Here is a 24144-nt window from a genome sequence, read left to right on the forward strand (position 1 = left end):
TCTAAAAATCAGATCTACCATTAGAGGCCTACCATTAGGTGAAATTTTAACTCACAAAGGGGCCCTTTAAGGAGTTTGACTTTACCTCTCTCTACCAAAACGGGCGAAGGTAGGGATAGAGAAGGAGAGAAAGAGAGGGAGGTAGGGGGAGAGGTAGAGAAGGCATGGGAAGAGGAGAGAGGTCGAGAAATAAGTAAAGAAGGTAGAGGGATAGAGAAAGAGGTAGAGAAGGTAGAGGGAGAGGAGAGAGGTAGAGGGTGGAGGAAGAGGTAAAGATAGAGAGGGAGGTAGCTATATATAGATGTGTGTGTGTGCGCGTGCGTGAATGTATATATGTATTGTATGTAATTAAGTTCACTTTTGTATATATGTATGTATATATGTGTGCGGAGAAGATCAACAAAGTATGAAAAAATAGACATCCAAGGAGAGAGGTAGGGGGAGAGAAGGAGGACATGGAAAATAAAGATAGAGAAAAATAAGGAGATAAAGGGAGAGAGGTAGAGGGATGGATATGAGTATATATATAGAGGGAAATAGAGAGAGAGAGAGAGAGAGAGAGAGAGAGAGAGAGAGAGAGAGAGAGAGAGAGAGAGAGAGAGAGAGAGAGAGAGAGAGAGAGAGAGAGAGAGAGATTGTATATATGTTCTAATACCTCTAAACGCATCACTTGGTGTATATATATGTATGTGTGTGTTTTGAATGTATACATAAGTGCATGTGCATGTATGTAGACATTAAGCCAGGGAGCATAGCACTCAATGGTCGAACGTTGTCTCTTGGATATAGTCCCTTGTTAATTGTGGTGTTGCGTTTTTGATCCACTAATGCATGGATTACCGCATCGTATCCTTGGTTTTACCACAATTGAGAGTGTGATGACATTTAAAGAGGGTGCTATAGACTGTTGGTACTACTAGCCCCTACTTAGGTCTAATATTACATGTGTATGTATGTATATATTTATATGTGTGTTTATATATGCTAAAACTTGTATGTAAACATATAGGTAGGTATGTAGACAAGGTATATAAATCCCTAAACCCCTAAACGTATCTTTTGTAGATGTCGGGTGAAAGACCATCTAGTGAGGAGCATCCATCACATTCCTCCTTTAGTTGGTTCATGTCCCACATGGGCGCTCATCCAGGGTATTCATCACCTCCATTGGACCCTAGTTTTGAGGCAGTATGCCATCACAATGTTCTAAAGTTTATTTGTAATTAGTTTTTTGTGAGCAAGGGTATATATTTATTTTTTTTAATTTGCAAGCATGGCTCTCATATAACTATGGGATTGCTGGCCCATCCACACAAGACCCCCCCCACAATCGATACATGATCTAGATTACAATGTGTATTGTCTCTACGCGAGGAGTACGTGCGTTCGACACAGGGATTGTTTGGTCACTATAGTGCACATCAGCTTACGACCATGGGTCTTCCGCAGGGGTCCACGCCATCATGGGGGAGCCAAGGAGGGACTCTGTGGTCCAAAGCATCCCACCGACGGCACCTCCTTTTATCTTGGCTTCCTATCATCCCACTTCCTTCCATGTGAGGGCCCTACACCATTACAGGGATCCACCCCCCTCGCATCTCAGTGCCATACACCATTACAGTCGGCTCCTGCTTTGCCCGAGCATCGCCGAAAGTCCGCAAGTGGTTAGCGAGGGTCTTCTAGTAGCACAAGACGGCATTCATCTCAGGGTAGCGCTGGTAGGTGGAGCGGCGGGGGGTCTTGTTGCGAAGCTTGTTTTGGTGGGGGAGAGCGAACTCACTTGTTTTGGAGCGTGCCTCTCCAACTGCAAAGAACGAGGATATGGATACGCCTGTGCTAGAAACGCATGGGCTATTCTACAAGGTAAAATATGGTGGAGAGGTTGACTTTGCGACTGCACAAGGTAGGACATTTCGGTGTCACCTACAGATTCTTATACACTCGACGTTGGAGAGGGGGAATGGGGGAACTCGCCTGGCACAAACACAAGGGACTCTCCATAGCTCAGGGTATCCACAACACCCCTATCCTCTCGGAAAACACCTTCAAAAATACTCTTTACACTAGCAGACCAGCGCCTGCACAATTTCCACTATTCACACACTCCACAAACCCACCACACAAAGCATACCTACTGCCACGGTCTGTCTCCACCCTTAGACACGCTCACAGCCGCTCAATCTCACTCTCTCACGCAAAACACCGTCGATCCGGGGGGGTACACACTTCCACACTGTCGGCACCGAGAGGAAACATAAAAGCAGGAGAAAGAGAAGGGGGGAAGGGGAAACAACAGCAAAGGGGGCAACGGTGGCTTGATTGCACTTCAAAAGGCATGTACACTGGTTTGCTCTGCCATCACCATGGCCATTTTCAAGAAAAAGTTACAAAGGGGTTAGCTTGTCAGAGAACTCCGCTTTGCAGGCTTCAAACGGCACCAAAAAAGCCCCTAATTTGATTAAAATTTTGACTTTTATGGGGGGGACTTTCAACTTTAGAAACTATACTTCAATTGGTCCATTTGGCACCTTGATTTGGCATCTTTTGGAAGGGGTAGCCGCTTTGCTTTTTTCCTCTGCTCTCTCTTTCTCTCTTTGCACTTGGGGGGGGGGGGCATTAGCGAGCTTGCTAGCCCCTAGGCTTTTTTATTTTTATTTTTTCCTCATTAGTTTTACTCCTTTGGGGCTACCCAAACTTTGCACTACCCTTTTGGCTCCTCTTAGACCCTTGGCCACCTTTTGTCCGGCTCGGTTGACCTACCCTTCACCAACCTCTTCTCTCTCTATTTCTCTCTCCCCTCCTTCTTCTTAGTCCGGCTTCCACCAGTCCACCTAGCTTCTTTTTGGTCCTACCATGCCCGACCTTGGAAAGGATTGCTTGACTTTGCACCTGGCGTCCCTTTAGGCATGCTTGCCTTTGCCTTTGCTTTTGCTCACCCACCAAATTGCCCTCTCTTGGCCGGGTTTGAAATGGGGCCCGCCCTTTTCACTTGCCCCTTGTACTCCTGGCAGCTCTTGGGCTTTCTCTCTCTTTCTCTCTATGCGGGACTGACCCCTTAACCATGCACCAAAGAGGGGGGCCATTAGCGAGGTCGCTATTGCCTCCCCCATATAGCCTTCAAAAAGAACCCTCCAAGGGTCGTGGGAACGGGCCCCCGTCGGGCGGCCACGTCATCATCCCGATCACCACCATTCGCGCGAGCGGGCGCTACCGTGCACCACCCACTAGGCCAAAACACCGTCGGCCTTCTCCCTCGCGGCTCTGTGCGCCATCCAGCCCCACCAACGCAGAGCCACAGCAGCGCCCGCCACTGTCACGGGGTGAGGGAACTCTCCTCTGTCTCCCCCTTTGTGTCCTAATGGGGGCTCACGGCCCAGTTTATAAAGTGCACGCCATTCAGGCCTTGCTGTGCATGTGGAACCATAAAGCCTGCCACATGGCATCTGGTTGGAGTTTGACCTTTGAAGGCTTCCAACTTCCTCAAAAACCCCCCCATTTTAACTAAAAAACACCTCTTTTTTGCTTGCATTGAATGGTCTGCCATATCCTGCTCAGTTGGCTTATGCACCGGCCGTCGAACTTGACCAAAAACCTGCGTTACAATCTTCAAGCTCACATACCAACCCCGCAAGGGGACTTTAACCCGACCTCGATCAGTGCACCCCAAACTGGGAAAAAGCATATGACTCTAATTTTTGTTATTTATATTTTCCAAAATACAATTCATCTCTGATTTATTTTGTGCAAGACAAAAATAAAGGTGCTCAATATTTTGGGTGGCCCAAATGAACACCTTTATTTTTGTAAAGGTGTTGGGCGATAATATCAGCAGGCAGTAATAATCGCAATAATATTGTTGGGATTCAGGCCAGCTGGCCGAACATCACACTTACTACTAACCCATCTACTAACTTAACTATATATATACTTATTCTTTAATATAAGTGAATAAGGAGCTGCAACAAGATAACATTGTTGTGCGCTCCACCCAACAGGAGGTCTCTTTCTCTCTCTCAGCTCTGGCACTTGCACTCACACACGTTTCTAGTCGGCACCTTCAACTAGTATTAGAGCAAGGTAATCTGATTCAAATCTAAAACGATTCAGTTCTGTGCTTGCCGTTTTTGCGTCCGCACATGCACGCACTTTCAAGAGTGCAAACATGGTTCCGACTTCAACATCAGCAAATTCAACATTCCGAGAGCATTTCCAGTAGATATCATGAAGTTTTACCCCCCTTTTGAAGTTGTTCGTGCAGTCAAAATCTTCATCCGAGCTATAGTTCAGGAGCTGTATTTTTTAGCTCTACTTTTGCTATAGGTACAGGTACAGGTATAGGACACAGGTTCAGGTTGTTCAAAAGCTATTTTGGGATTGTATATAGTCGTTTCATGGCTGTTATGTGCTATTGAGATGGTGTTTATGGGCTGATTAGGAGCACTTTCCGGCATCGACATTGTCTCGAGTTTGTCAGGCATCCATCTCCTCACAGGTTCTTGCATACATACAGGACATCCAGGTTCCTTACAGATTGTAGTGTCTTGCATCACACCGGTGAGAGTATTTTATGTGTATGTGCATTTCTTGGCACTTTTGACAGTGCTTGGGCTCTTTTGAGAGCAGTTTTTCTCCCCGCAGGAATCCGATTGCTTCTTACAGATATGTTGGCGCCTGTTTTGAGCGCATATACTGCATCTTGCAGTATTTTTATACATTGTAAGTACGTTGAGCTGAGGATACTACCATATGTACCTTCTTGTGGAGCCGATTAGGCTTGATTTTGGCAGTCCCGACCGTTTTTGAGACTCGGTTCGGAGGCCCTTTCTGAGATTGGGCTAGTTTTTTGAGTCTGCATAGCCTACTATGAGGGTCGTGGTGAGGTTTTATTGAGCTAGGGGATTCTTAGATCTTGAGATCCTTTCGGTGATGCAGGTTACTCGAGTACCCATTTTGTATCCTCGCCATAGGTTATGTATAGAGTGGGGTATGTGCTTATTGACTCCGTGTTGGCAGTTAATGGTTAGTAGGTGACTAGTTTATGCACAGTTTGTGTTTTCTATGCGTCTATCTTATGCTCTGAGAGCGTTATCTTGACACCTTTTGGATAATATTTGTTGTTCCTCGTGCAAAGGAGACTCTACCGGATTTTCTCGGGAGTCTATTTTATGCGTTATTGGTCTCTGGTGACAGTTTTGGATTGACATTCTATTAGTTTTTCTGGGGAAACTTTGCCGAATTTTTCCCAGAATTGCCAGTGTTTATCGTCATATAGTCTTTGGCTTGTAACTATGTCATCCAGCGGCCGTGAGAAGGATATTTATAACATCCAAAAATTTGATGGGACAAACTTTGATATCTAGAACGAGAAAATTCAAGATTTTCTCATATACAAAGGCCAGGTGGATCCTATCATGGAGCGCCAAGAGGGCGAGTATACAAATATTGAGTGGTAGAAGCTTGATGCTAATCTACCATTCGTTTTCATTTAACTGATCTGTGTACTTAACTATAGTTGGAAAGAGGACTGCTAGAGATGTATGGGATAAGTTATGTTCTAGCTATGAGAACAAAAGTACCACTAATAAGGTTTTCTTGATGAAGAAGGTGTTTGACCTTTTTATGAAGGAAGAGGGCACTATTTCTACTCACATTAATGAGTTCAATATCATTTTCACTCAGTTGACCACTCCGGGTTTGGTCTTCGGTGAGGAAATTAAATGTATCTTTTTGCTATGCAGTTTACCCTCATCTTGGGATACATTTTGTACTGCGATTAGCAACTTAGCACCTAGTACTAGTCTAGTGTACAATGACGTCCTTGGGAGTCTATTTACTGAGGAGATTTGCAAGAAATCCCTCAAAGGCAAGAAGGATGGTGATGCGTATGTTGCTAGTGATAGACAGAGGGGTCGCACTCAAAGTCGTGCCAAAATCAAGGACCGTGGGGGCTCACGCAGTAAGTTTCGGGGTTCTATGCACAATGTTGAGTGCTATCACAACCATTAAAAAGGGCATGTGAAGAAGGATTGCAAGAAATGGCAGCAAAGCAAAAAGGATAAACAATAGAGTGACACTTCTAAGTCTGATGATTCAAACAAGAGCAAAGCAAAGTTGGAGGAGATCAATGTAATTGAGTCTCCAAATGCTCCTATTGTAGAGACTCTTCCAACAATTGATAGACCACTTGCCTATGATGTATTGGTCTTCATAGCAGATCTACCTATCGAGGCTCTTGTTATACATGATGCACAATATGCACATAATTGGATTGTGGATTCTGGTGCGAGTTTCCATGTGACACCGCATAGAGAATGGTTCTCTTCTTACTCTTATTCTCATGGCAAGTTTGTTGGAATCAGGGTTGCAGAGAAATGTACACAGCTTGGAGAAGACAAAGGAAGCTCAAGGCACACAATAGAGAGTGTGTTACTTAGTGTGAAATGGAAAGATAGATAGCCCTAGAGTGATGGCCGTATATACAATGCTCGGGGGGAAAAACCTCCTAAAGAGGGAAAAAATGCCCCAACGGTCCTAGTGTGTTCTCACACATCACTACCACATATATATGGTAACAAATCCCCCTGGAGTGATGCGGTGAATGAGAGCTGGCACATGAGTAAAGGGAAGTGCCATACCTAGAGGAAACGATTAGTCCACAAAGGGGAGTAAGCCCAAAGCTTTGCGGAAAGCTTCAAGCTTCTCACGAGACAATGCCTTTGTGAAAATATTTGCAAGGTTGTCCTGTGTTGGCACATAAGCCAAGCTCATCTCTCTTGCTGAGAGCCTCTCCTTGACATAGAGGTAATGCACCTCAATGTACTTTGTGCGAGCATGAAAAATTGGGTTCCTCGCAACTGCCAATGACTGACTTTCAGTGTAGATAGTGTTGGCAGTGTCTTGTCCAACACCCAAATCAACCATAAGGCGTCTAAGACATACACACTCAACCATAGCTGCGAAGACTGCCTTGTACTCAGCCTCACAAAAACTGAAGTGGCCATAGTAGGTTGCTTCTTGCTCAACTATGATCTACATGAGCTGCCAAGCATGAAACAAAACCAACCCAATCTGAGTCCGAAAAAGCATGTAAGTCTGGCGGCAATGATCCCCCCTTGGCATAAAACAAGCCAAGATGTAAAGTGCCACTAAGGTAGCGAAAAATCCTCTTGACAGCCTGCCAATGCTTAGACCCTGGGCTATGCATAAATCTGCTGACATGTGAGACTGCAAACTGAATATCTGGCCTCGTGTTGCATACATAAATGAGGCATCCAATAGAAGTTTGGTAAAGAGTGACATTTGCAGGATCACCAGCATCATGTAGACTCAATTTCAAACGTGTTTCCATGGGAGTGGCAATAGGTTTGCAATCCTAAAGTTCAAACTTACATAGCAATGTCTTTATGTAACTTTTCTGACACAAGGCAATACCAACATCACACTGCTTAAATTGTATGCCCAAGTAATGATGCAACAGCCCCAAATCTTTCATCTTGAAAGTAGCATTCAAATCAGTCTTAAATTCAGCAATATGTCTCTCATTTGGTCCAGTGATCAGCAAATCATCTACATAAAGAACCACAATGAGAAGTACATCACCCTCATGCTTTACATACAATGTGCTTTCTGTTGGACTGTTACGAAAGCCTTGTTTGACCAAATGAGTGCCAGCTTTCTCATACCAAGCACAAGGAGATTGCTTCAGCCCATACAAAACCTTGTTACATTTGCACACTTTGTCCTCTTGTCCTTTTATGACAAAACCGTGAGGCTGCGTTACATAAACTTCCTCAAATATTTCACCATTCAAGAAAGCAGTAACAATGTTTGATTGATGTACATCCAACCAAAATGAGCTGCCAATGCACATAGAAAACGCACAGTAGTCATACGACCAGTGGGAGAAAAAGTCTCTTCATAATCTATGTATTTTTGCTGTGAATAACCCATTGCAACAAGTCGAGCCTTATGGCGATTGATCTCACCATCCAGCTTGTGTTTCAACTTGTAAACCCACTTCGTACCAATGGCCTTTTTTCCAAGAGGAAAATCACATAAAGTCCATGTGTCATTTTCCATAAGTGCATCATATTTTGATTGCATGGCAGGCATCCAATTTTTGGAATTTTGTGTTTCATCGAATGACAGAGGTTCCTCAACATCATGTAAGCTAGACACAGCCAAAGAATAACAATCTGATGCATAAGATGCATGGCGAGATCCTGAACGAGTACGACTAGACAAAGGTGCATCCAATTTACTATCACGCAAAGTGTGCACCAGCCATTTTGGCATACCTCTAGCCTGCTCATTTTCAACCCTTTCCTCATTAAGTACATCATGTACATTGGCATCAATAATAGGCTGATCTATAACATTTTCGAAAACCCCCATAGGTTGTACAAATGTGGTAAAGCTTGACTCTTGACCATACATCTTGCCATTTCCGTAACAGACCTGTTTTTCCTCTCAGCAACACCATTTTGCTGAGGTGCATACGACACCGTACATTAGTGTTTTATCAGACGACTAGCCAGAAATGCATTAAATTCATGAGACAAATACTCCCCCCCTTGATCGGAATGGAGGGTGCCCATAGTACATTTCGATACATTTTCAGCCATAGCAAGAAATTGATTGAAGCACATAAAAACTTTGAGCTTCGCTTTAAGCAAAAATACCCATGCATGCCTGGAGTAATCATCAATGAAAGTCACGAAGTACAAGTAATTACCCAAGGATGGAGTTTGCATGGGCTCACAAACATCACTATGCACAAGGTGCAACCTGCATGTGGCCCTAACTGAACCATCCTTTAAAAACATAGAACGCTGTATTTTACCCAAAATACAACCTTCACAAACATGTTTGATAGGTGCTTCAAGAGGCGTCAAAGAAGCAACCATATCAGATTTTTGCAAACGGAGCAAACTGACAAAATTCAGATGCCCAAAACGTGCATGCCAAAGTTTTGTATCTGAAATAGCCCTTGAATCTGCAACTGCATTTGCAAAATTTTGTCCACACTTATCATACAAAGTGAGATTATATAGCCCACGACATAAAAGGCCAGATGCAACAATTTCATCACCAAAACTGAGATCATGAACTGTACATCTGTCATCCACAAATTTGACTACAAGTCCAAGTCTAGCAAGTGCAGATACATACAAAAGATTCTTCTTGATCCCAGGTACATAAAGTGCATCAACAAGTCTGAAAGAACTGCCATATGCAGCAATAAGCAATAACAGACAAAAGATTCTTCTTGATCCCAGGTACATAAAGTGCATCAACAAGTCTGAAAGAACTGCCATCTGCAGCAATAAGCACAATCTTTCCAACCCCCTGAACCAGATAAGAGGCATTGTTGGCACAAGTGTCTGAATTCCCATGAGGGATAGACTCAAGAGAAGTGAACAATTCACGATGTGAGGTAATGTGCTTCGTAGCACCGTTGTCAAAATACCACACATATGAATCTGCAGCAACTAACAAGCATGCATCAAGATTGTAAGTGCACTCTACACTAAAAGCCCATTTTGCATCAACATCAGCCTCACAATCTCCTTTTACAAAAGACTCAACAATGGCTGCATTTGTAGTGGAACCAGCATTTGCAGTGGCACCACCCTCTTTCTTCTTAGACTCTTTGGCCTTCAACTTAGGACACTGCTTGATCAAATGATAATTAGCTCTACAATAATGGCAACGCATCTTCTTTTTGCCTTTATCACCAAAATTTCCAAATGAATTTTTGCCAGCAGAAGCATTAGGAACAAAAGTTTTGCCACTCGCAGCAGAGCCATAAGAAGTGGCTGCATTGCTGTTACCACCCTTTCTTTAAGAAGCAATAAAAGCATGTTCAATTGCACGCTGCCTAGTCTTGTGTTTTTTGGAAAGTGACTCTTGGAACAGCAATGTGCATAATGCATCAAACTTGACAATTTTAGGATTTCCTTGGGTCATTAGGCTCCAAGTACTAGCAAAATTCTATTATGAATCTAGTAAGGCATCAAGAACAGTTTGCACAAGGGAACTGTTTGAAATGACTTCACCTGCAGAAATAAATTGCTCATTGATATCCTTGACACCAGCAAGGAAAGTGTCCATATCATCTTTCTCATGCATAATCTTTGATTCCAGCTCTTTACGTAGCAAAGCAATTTTAGCCTCCCATTGCCGCTTGCATAAAGACCTGCTAGAATATCCCAAGCCTGTTTTGTAGATTTTGCTGAACGAATGTGAGGAACAATGGTGCGCTTCACAGACAATGTAAGCAATGCATGAGCCTGTGCATCCTTTACATCTCAACAAGCTTGTTCTGCCGTAGGCAAAACAACTCTAATAGCAGCAATCCTTGCAGCAAGACCTGCAACATCCTTAACATTGCCCGACATCCTCAGAACCAGGACGTACATCAATGCCCTGCACAATATTCCAAACGCCCTTTGACACAACAACATGTTGCATTATGTAAGCCCATATAGGGTAATTGTCCCCATCCAACCTGTCCTCAGTAGCAAACATCTTGAACACATCCGTGTTGTTGTCAGCCATGGTAAATGCTGCACCTGATGTGAAAACTACCCGAAAAGAGGAGAAAGAAAGTGGGAACAACACTTGCTATATAGCACAAACCGTAGAAGACTGTAAGGCACTTGTTATGCAAAAAAAGACACTGGCGGAAATTCTGCACAAAATGACAAAATAGCCTGTGTAATACTGCATATAGTGGAAACGGAGGCCGAAATGAGCCCAAATCAGAAATCTGAGCAAACTAAGCTCTATGAGCCTCCCGGAAATTTTTTTTGACCTGTGAATGCTCGCCAAAGCTCACTGAAATGGGAGAAAGTGAGCAGGCGTGTGCTAGAGATGCTGGCGACTAAGCCCGGGAGGACGCAACCTTCTCTAATACCAATTGTTGGAATTAGGGTTGTAGAGAAACGCACACAGCTTGGAGAAGACCAAGGAAGCTCAAGGCACACAATAGAGAGTGTGTTACTTAGTGTGCAATGGAAAGATAGATAGCCCTAGAGTAATGGGTGTATATATAATGCTCGGGGAAAAAAACCTCTTAAAAAGGAAAAAAATGCCCCGGCGGTCCTAGTGTGTTCACACACATCACTACCACATGTATATGGTAACAAAGGTGAGACTTGGTGATGCTTATGAACTAGACATTGAGGGTGTCAGAAACGTGAAATTGTATCTGAAGAATGGCACGCAATTTACTTTATGCAATGTCAGACATGTGCCCAAGTTGACTAAGAGCTTGACATTTGTTGGCCAGCTTGATGATTTGGGCTACAACACCACATCTGGAAATGGTTCGTGGATAGTACACAAAGGTAATCTTGTTGTACTCAGAGGTCATAAGCATGATACCTTGTATTCCATGCATGCGTCAAATGTCGGTCATGATTACATTTCTATAGCCGAGCTGTCGTCTACTGAGTTGTGGCATTGCTGGCTAGGTCATATTAGCCAAAAAGGAATGAGAACCCTGACTCGCTTTGGCTACTTGCGTGTCTTGTCGCATGGTGACTTTCCTACTTGTGAACACTGTATTTATGGAGAACAAACTAGGTATATGCACTTACCATTAGGTCAAAAGAGAATTGAACCTCTAGATTTAGTACATAGTGCTGTTTGTGGTCCTATGTCAACTAGATCGATCTCTAGGGGGGGGCTAGTTACTTTGGGACATTCATAGATGACTCTAATAGAAAGGTGTGGGAATATCCTTTGAAACATAAGGATCAAGTTCTCTCTGTTTTCTAGAAAGTATTGGCGCTCGTTGAGAATCAGACTGGCAAGAAACGCAAGAGGTTGCGGACTGACAAAAGTGGAGAGTATGCCTCCAAGGAGTTTGAGAATTTCTGTGCACGAAGGGGGATTAAGAGGCAGTTTACTACACCATACACACCAACTCAGAATGGAGTTGCTGAGTGCATGAATCATACGATTCAAGAGAGAGTCACAACCATGCTTTCTATGGCTAATCTTACACATGGCTTTTGGGAAGAAGCGGTCTTGACAACAGTGCACATCATAAATCCTTCACCTAATACGCCATTGAATAATGAGATTCTAGAAGATTTATGGTCTGAACGTAAGTCCCACTATGACCATCTACGTGTCTTTGGTTGTGAAGCTTATGCTCACGTGCCCAAACAACTTAGGCAGAAGTTAGAGCCAAAGTCAGAGAAATGATCTTCATTGGATATGGTGCAGATGGAGAGATGGGATATCGCCTCTGGCACCTAGAATCTTGTAAAGTCATCCGTAGTTCACATGTAATCTTCAATGAGTCAAAAATGCATAAGAAACCTATCAAAGAAATAGAGGTTTGCAAAGTTACTTTTGAGGATGTTGCCTGAGAGACAGTGAAATCAAAGCAGGGTGCTAGTGATGAACCTTCCACTAGCAACGCTCCAGGGGGGGTGGATAGTAGTAGTCAAGGACTAAGACGATCTACTAGAGTCTCTCGTCCACCTAAGAGTTTCAAACCAGGTGTTTATTACATGAGCCAAACTGCTACCAAGAGGCTATGATGGCGAATGACAAGCTGAAGTGGGACCAAGCTATGCAGTCTAAGTATACCTCGATTATGGCTAATGACACTTGGGACTTGGTAGAACTATCGAATGATGCAAAAGCTTTACCTTGAAAATGGGTTTACAAGAAGAAGTTTACCTCAGGTGATCCCAATCCGAAGTACAAGGCTAGACTTGTAGCCAAAGGGTTCAAGCAGCAAAAGGGAGTCGATTTTGATGAAATCTTCTCACCTGTGCTCAAGATGACGACGCTTTGAACCATACTTGGTCTTGTGGCGATTGAGGACATGGAGCTTGTCCAAATGGATGTGAAGACAACTTTCCTTCATGGGGATCTAGATGAGGATGTTTTACATGCAGCAGCCTTCCTGAAGGGTTTATTCAGGAGGATGCAAGACGTTAGGAGCTAGTTTCTAGGCTCAAGAAGGCACTTTGTGGCTTAAAGCAGGGTTCAAGGCAGTGATATCATAATTTTGATGCATGTATGAGGTCTCAAGGGTATAAGAGGAGCGAAGAGGATCACTGATTGTACACAAGACAGCTAGATGATGGTTCGATGATCATTCTAGTTCTTTACGCTGATGACATGCTTATAGCTGGGAAATCCACTTAGGAGATTGCCAACTTGAAGAAAACACTTTGCAACAATTTTGCAATGAAATATTTGGGGGATGCTAAACACTTTCTTGGCATACAAATTGAACGGGATCGCAAGGGTCGTATTCTTGAGTTATGTCGGGAAACATACATCAATAAATTTTTGCAGGGTTTCAATATGCAAGGGGGAAAAGCATTGAATACCCCAATGTAGACATTCTTGAAACTTAACAAGGAAGATGCACCCAAATTTGATGCCGAGCTAATAGAAATGGTTAAGGTACGATATTCCTCGGTAGTGGGTAGTCTCATGTATGCTATGGTGGCCACAAGGCCAGACATTGCTTTTGCAGTGGGAGTGGTGAGCCGATATATGGAAAATCATGGAAGGAAGCATTGGGAAGCAGTGAAGCACATTCTTAGGTACCTCAAAGGTACGGTCGGCAAGTGTTTACGCTTCAGAACGGTGATGCATCCACCGTGGGCTATGCGGATGCAGACTCTGCGGATTGCGTCGACAATAGGAGATCGACATCTGGCTATGTCTTCATATTTGCTAGAGCAGCAGTATCTTGGAGGTCATGTCTTCAAGATTGTACGTCGTCTTCCACTACAAAAGCTGAATACGTTGCGTTGTCTGATGTAAGCAAACAGGCTGTATGGTTATCTTGCTTGGTCAAAATCTTGGGATTGATGAGACTCCAGCAATATATTGTGATAGTCAGAGTGCTCTTGCATTGGCAAGGAAGCCCATGTTTCACTCCAAATCGAAACACATTGAAGTCAGGTATCATCTCGTGAGAGATTTCTTGGCCAAAAAACTCATTAATTTGATCAAGGTACACACTGACGACGACAACCCAACATATGCTTTGATGAAAGGCTTAGCTTTGGAGTGGTTTACACGTTGCAGTGAGTTGATGGGTATAGGCTGAAGCTTAGATTGCTTCACGGTTATACATACAAGGTCACTTGGGTTGCGTTGGCCTTCAACTGGGAGTTTGTTGGGATTCAAGCCAACTGGCCGGACATCCCACTTATTAGTAACCCATCTACTAACTTAACTATATATACTTATTCTTTAATATAAGTGAATAAGGAGCTGCAATGGGATAATGTTGTCGTGCGCTCCACCCAACCCGAGGTCTCTCTCTCTCTCTCTCTCAGCTCTCTCGCACTTGCACTCGCACACGCTTTCCATCGGCACCTTCAAATATTACCGAAGATATTACCGTTACTATTGCTCATGAACCATTGCCGCGCCTGTACCCGGTCTTATTACTGCTCCCGACTTTTTTTCTTTCTCTATTTTGGCAATATAGGTGGTTCTAGAGTTTTTCTCTTATAGTGAAAGTGAAGGAGGAGGTGTTGACGATGTTGCCCAGGATGCAAAAACCTGCTTTAATAGTGAAAATGAAAGAGGAGGTGTTGGCGATGTTGCCCAGGATGCAAAAATTGTTGGAATTAGGGTTACAGAGAAACACACACAGCTTGGAGAAGATGAAGGAAGCTCAAGGCACACAATAGAGAGTGTGTTACTTACTGTGCTATGGAAAGATAGATAGCACTAGAGTGATGGCCATATATACAATGCTCGGGGGGAAAACCCTCCTAAAGAGGGAAAAAATGCCCCGACGGTCCTAGTTTGTTCACACACATCACTACCACATTTATATGGTAACAAATCCCCCCTAGAGTGATGCGGTGAACGAGAGCTGGCATATGAGTAAAGGAAAGTGCCATGCCCTGAGGACATGACCAGTCCACAAAGGGGAGTAAGCCAAAAGCTTTGCGGAAAGCTTCAAGCTTCTCATGAGACAATGCCTTTGTGAAAAGATCTGCAAGGTTGTCCTGTGTTGGCACATAAGCCAAGCTGATATCTCTTGCTACCCTGACATAGTGGTAATGCACCTCAATGTGCTTTGTGTGAGCAGGAAAAACTGGGTTCCTCGCAACTACCAATGCGCTCTGATTGTTAGTGTAGATAGTGTTGGTAGTGTCCTGTTCAACACCCAAATCAGCCATAAGGCGTCTGAGCCATACACACTCAATCGTAGCTGTGAAGACTGCCCTGTACTCAGCCTCACAACTCGAAGTGGCCACAATAGGTTTCTTCTTGCTCAACCATGATACATGAACTGCCAAGCATGAAACAAAAACCACTTGTGGACACTCGCGTGTCAAAACAACCAGCACAATCGGAGTCCGAAAAAGCATGTAAGTTTGGCGGCAATGATCCCCCCTTGGGATAAAACAAGCCAAGATATAGTGCCACTAAGGTAGCGGAAAATCCTCTTGATAGCCTGCCAATGCTTAGACCTTGGGCTATGCATAAATCTGCTGACCTGTGAGACTGCAAACAGAATATCTGGAGGGAACTAACAACAGTTTGGTAAAGAGTGACATCAGCAGGATCGCCAGCATCATGTAGGCTCAACTTCAAACCTGTTTCCATGGGAGTGGCAATAGGTTTGCAATCCTCAAGTCCAAACTTACATAGCAATGTCTCTATGTAACTTTTTTGACACAAGGCAATACCACCATCACACTGCTTAAATTGTATGCCCAAATAATGATGCAACAACCCCAAATCTTTCATCTTGAAAGTAGCATTCAAATCAGCCTTGAATTTAGCAATATGTCTCTCATTTCGTCCAGTGATCGGCAAATCATCTACATAAAGAACCACAATGAGACGTACATCACCCTCACGCTTTACACACAATGTGCTTTCTATTGGACTGTTATGAAAACCTTGTTTGACCAAATGAGTGTGAGCTTTCTCATACCAAGCATGAGGAGATTGCTTCAACCCATACAAAGACTTGTTACATTTGCGCACTTTGTCCTCTTGTCCTTTTTTGACAAAACCATGAGGTTGTGTTACATAAACTTCCTCAAATATGTCACCATTCAAGAAAGCAGTAACAATGTCTGATTGATATACATCCCAACCAAAATGACCTGCCAATGCACATAGAAAACGCACAGTAGTCATACGACAAGTGGGAGCAAAAGTCTCTTCATAATCTATGCCTTTTTGCTGTGCATAACCCTTTGCAACAAGTCGAGCCTTATGGTGATCGATCTCACCATCCGGCTTGCGTTTCAACTTATTAACCCACTTCTTACCAATGGCCTTTTTTCCAGGAGGCAAATCACATAAAGTCCATGTGTCATTTTCTATAAGTGCATCATATTCTGATTGCATGGCAGCCATCCAATTTTTTGAATTCTGTGCTTCATCAGAGGACAGAGGCTCCTCAACATCATGTAAGCTAGACATAGCCAAAGCATAACAATCTGATGCATAAGATGCATGGCGAGAGCTTGAACGAGTACGACTAGGCAAAGGTGCATTTAATTTACTGTCACGCGAAGTGTGCACCAGCCATTTTGGCATACATCTAGCCTGTTCATCTTCAGCCCTTTCCTCATCAAGTACATCATGTACATCTGCATCAGTCATAGGCTGATCTAAAACATTTCCAGAAACCCCCATAGGCTGTACATTTGCCTCATTGGAACTTACATTCGTATTTCCACCACTGAAAAGAGGCAACACAGTGTCATAAATGTCGTGTGAGCTTACATTATTGTCTCTAGTACATGACAGCAAGGGCTGAACAGAATCTTCCACAAACACTACATCCTTGTAACCTTTGCTTTCAGCACTATAACCAACAAAAATACATTTGACAGCCTTATCATCCAATTTTCTGCGCTGTGTTTGTGGCACCAAAGCATATGCCAAACAACCAAAAACACGCATGTGCTCAATAGAAGGCTTTCTATCATGCCATGCTTCATATGGAGTAATAGACTGCAAAGCTTTCATAGGACACCTGTTTAGTACATAAGTGGAACACATGATGGCCTCAAGCCAAAAAGAATGTAGCAAAGCGTGACTTTTGACCATACATCATGCCATTTCCGTAAGTGACTAGTTTTTACTCTCAGCAACACCATTTTGCTGAGGTGTATAAGGCACTGTACATTGGTGTTTTATCCCACGACTAGCCAGAAATGAATTGAATTCATGAGACACCTCCCCCCTCTATCCGAACGGAGGGTGCCCATAATACATTTCGAGACATTTTCAGCCATAGCCAGAAATTGTTTGAAGTACATAAAAACTTCGGACTTCGCTTTAAGCGGAAATACTCATGCATGCCTGGAACAATCATCAATGAAAGTCGCGAAGTAAAGGTAATTACCCAAGGATGGAGTTTGCATGGGCCCACAAACATCACTATGCACAAGCTGCAACTTGTATGTGGCCGGAACGGAACCATCCTTTGGAAACTTAGAACGTTGCATCTTACCCAAAATGCAGCCTTCCCGAACATGTTTGACAGGTGCTTCAAGAGGCGGCAAAGAAGCAACCATAGAAGATTTCTGCAAACGCAGCAAGCTGGCAAAATTCAGATGACCAAAACGTGCATGCCAAAGTTTTGCATCTGAAATAGCCCTTGAATCTGCAACAGCATTTGCAAAATTTTGTCCACACTTGTCATACAAAGTGAGCTTATACAACCCACGGTAGAAAAGGCCAGATGCAACAATTTCATCACCAAAACTAAGATCATGAAATGTACATCTGTCATCCACAAATTTGACTACAAGTCCAAGTCTAGCAAGTGCGGATACAGACAAGAGATTCTTCTTGATCCTAGGTACATAAAGTGCATCAACAAGTGTGAAGGAACTGCCATTTGCAGCAGTAAGCACAATCTTTCCAACTCCCTAAACCGGATAAGAGGCATTGTTGGCACAAGTGACTGAATTCCCATGAGAGACAGACTCGAGAGAGGTGAACAATTCACGATGTGAGGTAATGTGCTTTGATTAAGTACTACACTAATGCAACAATAAGAAGAAGGACTTGGTCGGATGAGAATGTTCTCTAAAAGCTCATTGACTCAACTTTACATATCAAAATATTTAGATTTTTTACACACTTGAAAGTTTAATATTTGTAGAGACATCCCTCTCTCTTGTAAAGATCGAGAATGCACAAACACACTTGTTTAGTTATATCTTCATAGAGATGTGACATGCAACAAGGCCAAAGAACATGGTGCATCGTCAAAAGAAGACGTGTATCTTGAAGACGCTCTAAAGGAAAACATTGTGGTATAATGACACACATGGACAAATATTGCATGACCAAATGTCAAACACCAACATATGTATCAACTCAATATAGCATACATGGACAATATATAACCAAGTGCCATATTGAGATGATGCCCTTTCACCTAGATTATCCACGCATATAATATAACGCCACAAAAGATAACACATTCCCTTAACACGACATAGTAAGTCAAATTAATGACCTAATGCCGAGGGAATACACACACACACACACACACACACACAAACACATAATGTAGTTTGATTAAACAATTCAATTTTTTCATCTTCAACACACACATATACACGCAGAGAGAGAGAGAGAGAGAGAGAGAGAGAGAGAGGGAGAGAGATTTGGTCATCAAGGGGTTGAGTAAAGAGGGACCACTTGAAAATTTTAAAATGACGACCTTATATGAGATTGATATAGCATCAAGAAGATTGATTTCATTTCAAAAACACTTTCGATTTTATGTAAGATAGAGAGAGAGAGAGAGAGAGAGAGAGAGAGAGAGAGAGGATTTTCATCATGGTGTTGATGACATGAGTTGGATATAGCATTCCAAAAATCTTGAGAATACTTTTGAATTCTATTTAGAAGAAATTTTAGAGAGAGAGAGAGAGAGAGAGAGAGAGAGAGAGAGAGAGAGAGAGAGAGAGAGACATATTTTCAAACAAAGGAAGAACAGGGAGAGATCAAGATACAAATTTTTATCTTTCAAGCATTATGAGCTTCGAAGTGCTGCAAAGGTCACAATGGTGGAAAGAAACCTACGTCTAATCCCACATACATTTTTTTAGAGGTTTTTTTTTTTTAAAGTGAGAAACATACAAATGCTAGAGACTTTCAACGTAAAAAACTAAAAAAAAATTCAATTTAAACTATCACGCATGGCAGCTCACCACTGCTTCACGAAAGACCTAGGTATGAAATCCCACCTACTCTTTTTTTTTTGTAAGGTGATAAAACACACGGCCTGCACCTTGCTTTAAATTAAACGCTTCTAAAGAGAAACTTCATCAATAATCATGGGTCCATAATCCGTTGCATTAATCTCAACTATTTAAATATAAATTAATTTTACTTCACTGCTTTAGAACGCCAACGCGGCTCTACACCTTGTTTAAAAATGACATCGTCTACACATCTAAACTAATTTAGTGCCATCCCCATCCTTCGGTATCTTCTAACTAGATTGTGTGTGTGTGTGTGTGTGTGTGTGTGTGCACGCGCGTGCTAGGGCTATAGAAATACATTTTCCCTAACGGAACAAAACAAGAGCAAACTTGAAATTCTACTGTTTTTCACGTCAAAATGTGAAGCTTTTGCAAGTATTTACACTAAAATGTGTGTGTAGGTTATAATATATATATATATATATATATATATATATATATATATAGAGAGAGAGAGAGAGAGAGAGAGAGAGAGAGAGAGACAAGAAGAAGAAGAGAGTTTTAACGTAGTAGGAAAATATAGTGAGAGAGAAAGAGAGAGAAATACATTTTCCCTAACGGAAGAAAACAAGAGCAAACTTGAAATTCTAATGTTTTTTCAAGTCAAAATGTGAAGCTTTTGCAAGTGGGGGTACCAGCTGGGATAAATTCAAAAAATATCCCGTTAGCTCAAGGGGGTAAAAAGAGAAGGAAAAGGGAACTGAAAGGAAAGGACAAGGGAGGGCATGTGGAGGTCATGTGCGTCTGTTGCCTTCTCTCTCTCTCTCTCTCTCTCTCTCTCTCTCTCTCTCTCTCTCACACACACACACACACACACACACACACACATGCGGACCTGCGGTTATCCCCCAGAGCCTCAGACAACTCTCTCTCTCTCTCTCTCTCTCTCTCTCGGCCTATTTGCTGGTTCTGTGTGCGCCAAGCAAGGTTGCAACCCCGCCAAGGCCTCTCGATCTCTGTCTGTGTGAAGCCTTGCTGGTGGCTCTAACCGCTTGAGGAAAGCCCGTAGCTATGCAAGTCGACTCTCTGAGGCAGGGGGTAGAGAGAAAGAGTGGGAGAGTCGGGACATGGTCGTTGACTGGTTGCTCCCCAAGGGTAATAGAGGAAGTGGAATATGGTGGGGTAATAAGGGATTTTATTTAAACGGGTGCCAGTAGGACTAGTAGATAGCAAGTATCTACACTAAAATTTGTGTGCAAGTTAAAATATTTTCACGTCAAAATGTGAAGCTTTTGCAAGTATCTACACTAAAATTTGTGTGCAGGTTATATATATATATATATATATATAGAGAGAGAGAGAGAGAGAGAGAGAGAGAGAGAGAGAGAGAGAGAGGGGACCTTCAGCTGAAACTGCTTTGTCGACCTGGCTTGGGGATAGAACGGCCGCCCTTCTTGTCTCCTACCTCTTGATTCACAGGGAGAATCTTTGGCATTGGCTCCACAACCTCTTCCTCTTTATCTTCTCTTTATCTTGCTTGTATTCTAGCACCCGTGACCCGACTCCCCCTCCTCTCTCTCTCTCTCTCTCTCTCTCTCTCTCTGGTTCTGCGTAGCAGGTTTCTCTGTCTCTCTCTCAAAGCGCAGCAGGTCTCTCTCTCTCTCTCTCTCTCTCTCGCAGCGTGCAGGAACGCTCTCGCTGTCTCTCGCTCTCGCATCGTGCAGGAACGCAGCGCTGCTCTCCTTAATACCGCTCTGCTCAGGGAATATCGTCGGAGGGGTGGTTGCAGCTCGGCGGTCGCTGAGTTGGCGGCGACGGCGGCGACTGAGCAGGGAGAGATGGAGGAGAGGACACGTGTCCCTCGCTCCACCCGCCTTAAAGAAGGTATTAGATAGACTAGATTAGATATTAGATATTAGATAGATAGCTTGCTAACTGTGGTGGCCCGTGGGCGTCCTTCTGTGCGCAGCTTGCTTTCACCCTTTTCCAAGCAGTGCAACCCCCAGCGATTCTCAGCGGATGGCAGCTTTGCAGGTACCACCGTAACTTGAGCTCATTGTTTTAAAGCATGTTTAGGTCCCTGCTCACGACCAAGGACAGGTAAATTTGTGTGCAGAAAAGAGAAGCAAAACAGGCCAGAGCATCTCTGCGACATTTGCATAAACTGTAATTGGTTCAAAAAGGCTTAATCCAATGAGAAGCGCCATAGGCTAGAAAGTAATTATTGGAATCTAGGCATTACCAGACTCCAGCAATGGGATGGGGAGCGGAGGGGAGGAGGATGGGGAGCCCTCTGAGGGTGGCCTTGCTTTTCATGACTGCCAGAAGCCCCAGACCTCAGAGAATCGGATGATGAAAATTTGAAAGCCAGAAGCGAAAATGGTGAGCATGAGCGGTTTCATGTGCGGCTTCATGGTGAGCATGAGCAATCATGTATTCAGTATGTTTAAGGTTTCATGGTTTCATGTGCGGCTTTGATTACCTAGCGTAACCTCGCCTGTGACACCTTGCCCATTACAAGCTTACATACTCTTGTCTTTTCTTTTGTTGTCTGCTAAACACTGCAAGCTGTTGCTTGCGTGCCAGGTGAGTTATCGTGAAAGCAAAAGCTCTAGCAATGGGGACCTTGCTATTGCTAATTGCGGTGCCAATTCCTCCTGCGCAGAGCCTGTCTGTATGTTTTCTCAAGCCCGTGCAATCTCAGGGAAAGGGCACACGCAGCAGCTTGATATCCTCATGCAACAAGGGCAGACCCAGATGCTGACCATGAGGAACACCTGGAAGCCTTAAGTGGGAGCTTTAAAGCAACAAGCTACAAGCTGGCTTGCACCCCCTCCTGTCTCATTAGGTCTGTCTCTGCTTGCCTTACGGTAAGCATTGTTATATAGATGTTGAAAATTGCTTCGATTTATAATGGAGGCATATGTTCTCAGTCAACACAGCAAAACTCTGATAAGATCTTGTCTTCATCAATTATTAAGAATATAGCATTCAGGTCGGTCATCTTTCTTTGGACCATATGCAACAATAGTGCATACATAATTTATGCATTTGATGTGCTGACCAGCATGCATACTTCTGTGAAAGCATGATTTTGATCATCTATATGCTTTGCAGGCTAGCTCATTGATCAGAGTGGAGTGCCTTGTTGAATCTTAATTAGCTGTGGCCGGGATGGAGCCCTTCAGTCAAGAGTACTTCAAGGAGGAATACGCAGGTGATATGCGGAACACCGCGAACACATCTCATTTGACAATGGGATCCGGCAAAGCCAGGAGTTCTTATTTTCCTTGCAGTTCCCGCAAGGATATTGGTGGCAAGAGCTTGAAGCCAATACAACCATCACCTCACAGACCATCATCCTCTACAAGATGTTTGGCATCGACCACCGAAAGCCCGTGCAGAAAATGGGCAACTACCTTAAGCTGCGGCAGTGTGATTATGGTGGGTGGGAGCTTTACTATGGAGATGGAGGCCATCTTAGTGCCACTATAGAAGCCTACATAGCATTGTCTCTTCTCCATGTCCCAAAAACAGATCCTGTTCGTCAAAAAGCTTACACGTACATCATCAGCCGAGGAGGTATCTCTAAAGCCTGCAGCTTCACCAAGATTTTGCTAGCTTCAATAGGTATCTATGATTGGAAAGACACTCCTTCTCTGCCTCCATGGGTTGTGCTCTTCTCTGGCTGGTTTCCCTTCATCTTATACAACATGGCGTGCGGGGCGCGCGGGTGTGTAGTGCCTTTGATGATCATTTGCGACAAAAAGCGCGTGGTTAAGCTGAAGCCAGAGGTGTCCTTTGATGAGCTTTATGCTGAGGGAAGGAAGAATGTGCGGTTCGGCTTTACTTTTGGGGGGGAGTTGGACTGACAAGCTCTTTGTAGGGATAGACTATACCTTCAAGGCGATGGAGAAGATGGGGCTCGTACAATTCCGGCGATGGGGAAGCAGAGAGGTGGGTGCTAAAGAGGCAACATGTAACAAACTTGGATAATCCAAGTCAAGAATCTACCGCGACATGACATGACAGAAATTCACTTCAAAATAGTTCACAATTAGATTGACACGGCCCGGTAGAGTTCCGTGCCGAGAGGTATTGGCCCCAAAGACTAGCGCTCCTTTTGTTATTTCATTTTGTATTAATTCTGTGCTCAACGTACAAGGGAGTGGGAGGGTTCTCACTCGCAGACTGCGTCCAGATGCTCTGCAGAGTGGGAGCCCAAACCACTTATTTATTTGTTTACAAGGGATGCAAAGAGCAAAGCTCCAAAAGCTGTCAATTTTAAAAGCTTTTAAAATAAAGCAAATAGCCCTAAAATCTTCAAAAGCTGCCAAAATCTTGCGTAGATTCTGTCTGCTTTTTCCATACAGTATTCAATGCAAAAAGCGGGTGTCCGTATACTCAGCCACATCAGCAAGTGAACGCCGCAAAATCCGTTGTAATTTTGAAAATCCGTACCAGGTATCAACGCATTTGGCGGGCCTGCTTTTTTTGGGTGCGTGTGTGGGTGCTCTGTTTCCCCATGTCCAGGCCATGCCACAGCACCAGTTTGTGACATATCCTCCTCTTGAAAGCATTGTAATCGTCCTCGATTACGCCTGCAAAACAGACAGAGGCCATAAACTGTCTTAGCAAACACAGAGTGTTAGTACCAATGCACTAGGAACAACACATCTAGCACATGTACCAATTGACAGTCACGTCACTTGACATCACATGACAAATCACATTCAACAATTCATTCGGATCTCAGACCATGATTAATCGACAATGTATTTAGCAATCGCATCTAGATCTACTCGGGACCTCATAGATGTCCGATTAACTAATCCTTATTGCAATCACATCTATCGAGATCTTTCAGACCGAATGCTACAGTCATTTCGTCTATCAGTTCCTGCACTTAGACAAGTCAAGAACAAATCAGTATCAGATTATCGGCAATTCC

General features: G+C 43.4%; 1 protein-coding gene and 1 pseudogene across 1 annotated transcript; both read left to right on the forward strand.

The window, feature by feature from the left end:
* The first annotated feature begins 20882 nt into the window (after positions 1–20882).
* LOC147434279 (uncharacterized) lies at positions 20883–22390 on the forward strand. Its single transcript, XM_086490833.1, has 4 exons — positions 20883–21077; positions 21163–21227; positions 21780–22063; positions 22311–22390. The coding sequence occupies exons 1-3, from the start codon at positions 21032–21034 to the stop codon at positions 21981–21983; spliced, it is 315 nt and encodes a 104-aa protein (XP_086346959.1). The 5' UTR covers positions 20883–21031; the 3' UTR covers positions 21984–22063; positions 22311–22390.
* A 24-nt stretch (positions 22391–22414) lies between these two features.
* Positions 22415–23524, forward strand: LOC147434280 (dammaradiene synthase pseudogene; annotated as a pseudogene).
* Positions 23525–24144: the final 620 nt, after the last annotated feature.

The sequence above is a fragment of the Adiantum capillus-veneris genome, chromosome 19, assembly GCF_014529385.1.
Source record: "Adiantum capillus-veneris isolate H3 chromosome 19, ASM1452938v2, whole genome shotgun sequence".
In the NCBI taxonomy this organism is placed as follows: domain Eukaryota; kingdom Viridiplantae; phylum Streptophyta; class Polypodiopsida; order Polypodiales; family Pteridaceae; genus Adiantum; species Adiantum capillus-veneris.

Bases quoted from the DNA above. Each gene is read 5' to 3' on its own strand.
- LOC147434279 (XM_086490833.1), top strand. From the start codon at position 21,032: ATGGAGGAGAGGACACGTGTCCCTCGCTCCACCCGCCTTAAAGAAG. The intron at 21,078-21,162 runs GTATTAGATAGA...TTCTGTGCGCAG, and splicing joins CTCCACCCGCCTTAAAGAAG to CTTGCTTTCACCCTTTTCCA. The intron at 21,228-21,779 runs GTACCACCGTAA...CTTGCGTGCCAG, and splicing joins AGCGGATGGCAGCTTTGCAG to GTGAGTTATCGTGAAAGCAA.